Raw genomic sequence first — 6,992 nt, 5'->3', positions numbered from 1 at the left:
AAATTTAGAAATGGCCATTTTTTCAATTCTTTGTTTTACAACTTATAAAAAAATACCTTTAAGGTTATTGTGGTACTGCCCAGAGCAAGTCAATTACATCAAACAAGTGAGTACCATACTGGTTCAGGTGTCTACACAAAACCAATGTTTTCTGTCAAATGTTCTTTTCAATCCATCTTACTTTCTCTGGAAACATTAACATGACAATTTACTGACAAAATAAACAAATGTGTTAATCAGAAGTTAACCTATCAGATATTTAAGCCAACAGCCCTGCAGATATTACAGTAATTCCTTCAGCCATGTGTGTAATTGAAAATAATGAACTTTTAACTTTGAGAGATTAGCTATTCTAGGATTATATATTGATGTAATCGTAGTTCTTCATTTTCAAAAGACAAACTTACTTTATAAGCCATTGCAGAGGGGAAAAACCAACAGGATCAACAATATGTAGATATACTAGAATTCTGGTATACCATCTGAGCCCTATTCTTAGGATCATGACTTTCATTTGACAGCTACAGAAACAAAATAGACCATATTCTTTAAGCATTGCCAGACACCACCAGAAAGAAGATAATATGTGTATGTGACCTAACTATGATAAGTTTCACAACTAACATATTTTTAAATTAAAAAACTAATAATGAAATGTTATTCTAAGAAACATAAAGTGTTAGAAACTTACACTTTGCTACAACTGCTTTGCTTTAATTTTGCATCCCAGAATGATAAATCGTGTCTTCTGTTGTTACTCATCGCCATGTCATGTGATTTTTACTATGCATTTTAAAAAATGGTACCATTCTGAATATTCTGCATGGAAGACTTGTTTGATGGATTTTGGTGCCAAACCTGGCCTTGGTACAGTATGGGAGCTTTTAGGACAGTTAACAGGTTCTCTCTCCATAGAAGACAAGACAATCTGTTTAAAAAGATTTGTATTGCAGACGAAATTCACCTGTTGTCAGAGTAACAAATAACAGTCGAAATCAGAAAATTTTACGCAGAAATTGAAATGAAATTTAAATTCTCAATAAAAAAGAAATTGTCACAAATTTCCTATTTCTACAAAGAGCACATTAACGTGTCGTAATATTATAAACCTACTAGAGTATATTAAGTTAGCAGTGTTGGTATGATGTTCTCAAATTGCTCAACAGTTTTTCGATCATGCATTTTGCAAGCAAGAGATTAACTGCGAATTATATGCAAAGTGTGATGGGTTAAGCTAACGTGCGTCGTGTTTCAAAATCCTAAAATATTAAAAATCGATGGAAAGAGAAATCCTTTGTAGTTGCCAACTGATTCAGATTCCTAAATTTGGGTGGCCCTCTCAAGGGCCGATTGTGTAGCATGAGAGCGTAATTTAGCGATTTTAGAGGACCTGAAAAGGACCGATCGTTTGAAACTCGTGCGTATCTAGCGATTCTCGTGGACCTGAAAAGGCCTGGTTATTTGATTGTTGTGACCCTGAAAAGGATCGATCGTTTAAATCTAAAGCGTAATTAGCGATTCTTGTGGACTTGAAAAGGCCCGGTTGTTTTAAACAAGAGCGTTATCAGCGATTCTTGAAGACCTGAAAAGGCCCGATTGTTTGAAATGAGAACGCAATTGGAGATTCTTGTGGACCTCAAAAGGACCGATTGATTCAAACAAAAGTATGATTAACGATTCTTGGGGACCTAAAAAGGACCGATGCATGTGAACCTGAAAAGGTCCGATTTTTTACACGAGAGCGTAAATAGCGATGTTTGTGGACCTGAAAAGGACCGATTTTGTTACACCGAAACCCGGTTCGATAAGCTGTTTTGATGGATTTGGAAAGGACCGGTTCTGCTTTCAGCGCCTGTGTCCATTAAACGCGAGAATAGGGCGATATTGGCGTAATTGTTCGAACCGTCATGGCGTCCACAATCGCAACAGCCATCCTCTTAGCGTGCCAACACCAACGAAATTTTCCAGGGATACTGCCAATTCACCACGTGGTTCTTCGTAGATGAGCTGTTAAATACCTTGGCACCTCAACAGCGACTAACTGTTCCTTAGTAAAGACATAATTGTACTAAGTGTTTCGTCGGTCCGTGGCATTTAATAAACCATGTAACTCAGTATAGGACTGGCCAGCAACTGTCTGAAATTTCCAATCACCGTTGCCAATGCATCCTCTGTCCAACTGTCGTTTTTCCCACCATTTTCTTGGGAACCAATCCCAAACGAACACATGCCTTTGTTCTCCGTCTCTTCAACGCCTGATCGACATCTACTTCAGGCTTCTTTATTCCCTAGTGGCAAGGGGCATATCAAATAGGAAGGCATCAAGGTTGCTGGATGATAAATTTAAATACCGACATGTTGGCTGTCTCTACTCGTGTTGGAACATGTTCAGGCCTGTCCGAACATGGATTTAGTGATCTAGATGGGTGCCTTCGTCACACCTCACAAGCTTTCCATGAGTAAAAATTTTCTGAATTTTACTTTATGGGTGCTACGTCATCTGATTTACAAGAATTTCTATTCTGTTTGCCTACTTGTGTGACCTAAATTGCCATCTCTAAGAGGAGTGGTCCGCAAACGGCGGCCATCATGGATTTTTCCAGTCCCCGCCTCCGTTTTCAGCAAACCATAAAATGCGGCTGAACTGAAAGAGAAATCTGCTATGAGAAAATGTCTAATGATGACGACGACGACATTTACGATGAAATCAAAGGTAATAACTAATTGCGTATTTAATTCAATTTCCGACTACTATAAATAGTTATTCAGTTAAATGTATTATGCATCTAACAGATTGAATTAAAATGTAGTGGATGTTAGGCACTGCATAAATTTACAGTTAGACTTGGGGGGGGGGGGAATACTTGAAAGTTGATTACAAATATTGTTACTCTTTCCTAAAACATGGCTGCGATACTTGAAAGGTAACTTCTCCCTTCAGTTGTAACAAATGCCTATCGGTACTTAGCGTTTCCGACAAATTTTTTTTGTCTTTTATTCTTTTAATCGGTCTTTTTTAAAGCCGACTTGATTTAAAGGTTGAATGTATTCCATCACTGCTGGACATACGTATGTTCTCGACTAGCATACTTTATTAAATCCATGTTTTTAATGAACCTGCTATTGATTTTGCTGTTATCAAGGGATGTTTTCTGGCAAACAAAATTACGCATTTGCGAAGGAAATCTTCTTGACCAAACGGAATCGAATTACGAAAAAAAAACAAATGGATTTTTCCATAGGAGTCGGTCGGAGACAAGACCGTGTAGGCTAAGGCAATATACAGTAGAAGATGCAGTTACCTGTTTGGACGACCTTGTTTCTAACCAAGACCGGTTCCCTCAAACGGGTACAAAACCCATCCCCAGCCGTCATCGTTTTGTATTTATAGGTGATTCAAGAATAAGGCAACAATATCTAGACTTCATAAAGGTAAAATGACGACAACTTGTGAGTCATTAAACTACGTAAAAACAGTCCAATTTTAAAAGTATTTTTTTTTTTTTTACTTTTAATTATTCAGCTAATTCCAGAATATGATAAAGAATCACAGCCTTATCCGATTCCGTATAATCATCATCGAAGTTACCAGCAACATCCTCAAGGTGCAATTATCGTTCAAATGGTATCCCCTTATAAACAAGAATCTTGTGAAGACGATACGTCAGTGGACAACGGACCCATCTGAACGGCCTTACTGGATTTTTATAAGTAAGAATTTTTACAATTTGCCGGGCTTCAATGCTTTACTCTTTACTTGAAATGCAAGGCATGACAGTGTGGCACATGCTAAAACAGCACGGAGCCAACTACCAACTCTATCAGAGTAAACTAAATGAACTCGGTCCTGTTCTTGGTCAGTTAGCAAATGTAAGCCAAGTGATTTGGCTCCACCAATATACATCCCTAGATTTCTATGGAGGTATGCGAGTTTCCAACACGGATGTCGTTGGGGAGAAAATTTACAACTATAACAAAATTACTCGTCGTATTCTGGAGTGAGTAATTTAACATTAGCGATGAATTTTTATTATTTCGAAAATTTATATGATCTTTCATTATGCAATTCCCTAAATTGAAAAAGACATACTTATTCTTCTTATAAGCCTGATTTTAACATGAATTCAAATTCATCTAAAATTTAGGAGTTAACATAGTAGGATTCGCATATGGGATTCAAGTAATTCCTTGGTAGAGGAATACACTCGGAGTTGTACGATACTCAAACGCAATGAAAAGACCAAGAAAAAAAAATCCTTATGGGCCTCATTACGCATATGCCTATTTCAATTGTTACGACCATACACACACAGTTACTCAGCTCTTTCGCAAGCTACTCAACTTCTTTTCAACGACATTTGCAACCGCTAGATGGAAGACTGTAACAGGAGCATTGTAACAAATTTACTCTGCGAATATCAGCTTAACGAAGAATAAAGTTTCCCGTGTCAAATTGTTATATTTTAAGTGCTCATAAATAAACAATAAAGACAAAAGTAAACACTGCGTTTAGGTGGCCCGTCGCATTGCCCAGTGTAGCTGTGTAGCACTGCTCACTGGCTACTGTCAGAAATTTCCAATCACGTTGCCAATGCATCCTCTGCCCAATTGTCGTTTTTCCCACCACTTTCTTGCGAACCAATCCCAAACAAACATATACCTTTGTTTTCGATCTCTTTAACGTCCGATCGACATCTACTTCAAGCTGCTTTATTACCTAATGGCAAAGTGCTTATAATGTAGCCAGTGACCAAGGCTGCTGGAAGATCAATCTTAATAATACCACCACAGTGCGTCGCTTACGATGGATAGCTTTGTCACACCTCACAAGCTTTCCGAAAGTTAAAATTTGCCAAAGTACTCACATGTCACTGTGCATTGCTTTTCAACAGCGCTAGTGCGACGAGCGATTGCGAATGCCAAAATTATCTTAATATTTTCTGGTTAGAAGGCGTTTGGAACATTGTGAACTTTAAAAGTGGAATTTTACTCGATGGATGTTACGTCATCTGATTTGCAAGAATGTTCAATCTGTTTACCTACTTGTGTGACCTGAAACTTACGTCTCTAGGAGGAGTGGTCCGCAAACGGCGGCCATCATGGTTTTTCCCGTCCCCGCCTCTGTTTTCAGCAAACTATAAAATGCGGCCGAACTGGAAATGGGAAGGTAGAGGTGAAAAATCAGAGATAAAAAGATGACGAATACTTTTACGGTGAAATCCAAGGTAATCTCAAGTTGCGTATTTAATTCATTTTACTACTACTACAATTAGATATAAAATTTCAGCTATTGTACTTTTAACAGCGGTTTCCGTACAAATTATATTTGTACTTTATTCTTTGTCTCACCAGTAGTGTAACAGCAACGGTTCCAGAATGTGTCGTGATTCTGTGCAGTGGTCTAAACGTGAGTCTAGTTCCATGTCATTGTTCAAAGGTATGTCATTAGTTCTCAATTTTTCTGAATAGTATTTTATTTTATTTTATTTTATCCAGCCTGTTTAAAAGTTCTGGAACTTGCTTTGTTTTCAACTATCTACTGATTATTTGCTTTGTTAGCCTACCATTACTAATGGAAGTCCTGTTTCTACATTGTGGCCCATACCTGGTGTTTCAGTGAGTAAAGTATTCTTTCCATGAGTATATTTGATTTTACTCAATTCCTAATTGAATCATAAGTGACGGGAAAGTGGTACACTAATTTCATTACATTGTGTTGAAATTTAAAGAAAGAGAGGCATTACTAACCACCTCGTCCCAATTATCTTTCAATTGTTGACCGTAGCGTTCGACATCCGTATGGGATGGAAGTGATTCGACCAAATGACGAACTTCATCACGGCCTTCATCGTCCAAATAGGCAAACATGGCAATGCATCTGTCCGCCCAGCTTTTCCGCAATGCGTAAATGATGACGACATCTAACTCATTGTTTTCTTTGTGCAACACCAATTTTTTCACTGCTTTCTTGCCCAGCTTCTCGGAGACACATCCGAGAAACTCGTTGATAGTGTTGTCAGTCGTGAATGTGTGCAGGCTTGCGGCTCCCCACAAACTACGTTTGGCGCTCCCAACGTAATGTATGGATGTGATGGTTTCCATAAATTGCGCTAATTGCTCTTTGTTTCCATTGTCCAGGTAAAACTGCAAAATATTTATCGAATACATCCGACCTAGTTGGCGCATTTTTGCTAGCAGCGTTTCCGTGCCGTTCGAGAAAAACATTTTGTGAATAATTTGAGGTCCATTGTTTTTCAAATAGATGTTCACCGGCTCTCGCACATTTGCTGGTAAAAGGTCTATCATCTCCCAGGTGAACCGAATCCCTTCCCAAAGAATAAGACGAAGAAAGAAGGGGCCTTTACCTATGTCATCGTGAAGCATAAGTATTTTAATGTCGTCTACATTCAGTTTCTCCGCCATAAATTCAATGAGTACCTGTATGTCTCTATCAAAGCCAATTTGATTGGTAAAAATTGTGTCGTTGAAGGTATTCCAAATACTAAATTTCTTTTCTTGGATTTCGTAGACGAACGTGGCAGAGTTGGCAAATTTTGACAGTTGTTCTTTGCTGCCATTTTTTAAGCAATAGCGTATTACCTCGACCGCATTGGAATAACTCTGAGGCCTGTCCCAGCCTATCGGTACTTTAGATAGGAATTCCTCGAACATCTTTTGGTGTGCGTTATTCGCTAGACGTTGTCTTCACTGCTCTTGATCTGCTGGTGGTAAGGCAGCCAACATGACGTCCAAAATTTCTGTATATCCTCGAAGTGCGACCCATTCGACCGTGGAACCGTTGTCACTGAGGATGAGCTTTACGATAGTCCGTTTTCCTAAATTTTTCGAAATGTAATTGAACATTTGTTTTACGTCAGGAGAATAAGTTGCATTGCCCTTGCACGAGCTATGGATGAGCTTTGCCCACACGCTAATCGATCTTGACGGCTGATCAATATTTGAAGTGATTGCTGTTAGAAAACACTGAAGCT

At 38.5% G+C, this 6,992-nt stretch overlaps 1 protein-coding gene across 1 annotated transcript; it reads right to left on the bottom strand.

Annotated features, from left to right (window-relative positions):
• Nucleotides 1-927: 927 nt before the first annotated feature.
• On the bottom strand, nucleotides 928-6,672 carry LOC116920769. Its single transcript, XM_045172440.1, has 3 exons — nucleotides 5,749-6,672; nucleotides 5,565-5,663; nucleotides 928-5,413 (listed from the first exon to the last, which is right to left on the bottom strand). The coding sequence occupies exons 1-3, from the start codon at nucleotides 6,670-6,672 to the stop codon at nucleotides 5,402-5,404; spliced, it is 1,035 nt and encodes a 344-aa protein (XP_045028375.1). The 3' UTR covers nucleotides 928-5,401.
• Nucleotides 6,673-6,992: the final 320 nt, after the last annotated feature.

The sequence above is a fragment of the Daphnia magna genome, linkage group LG4, assembly GCF_020631705.1.
Source record: "Daphnia magna isolate NIES linkage group LG4, ASM2063170v1.1, whole genome shotgun sequence".
In the NCBI taxonomy this organism is placed as follows: Eukaryota; Metazoa; Arthropoda; class Branchiopoda; order Diplostraca; family Daphniidae; genus Daphnia; species Daphnia magna.
Note: the sequence above shows the minus strand (reverse complement) of the source record. Positions and strands in the feature narration are given on the sequence as shown.

What these genes read in the sequence shown, in the direction of transcription:
- LOC116920769 (XM_045172440.1), bottom strand. Translation starts at nt 6,672, where the DNA reads ATGTTCGAGGAATTCCTATCTAAAGTACCGATAGGCTGGGACAGGCCT. An exon ending in AAGATAATTGGGACGAGGTG is followed by an intron (nt 5,664 to 5,748) that starts GTTAGTAATGCC and finishes TGATTCAATTAG; the next exon opens with GAATTGAGTAAAATCAAATA.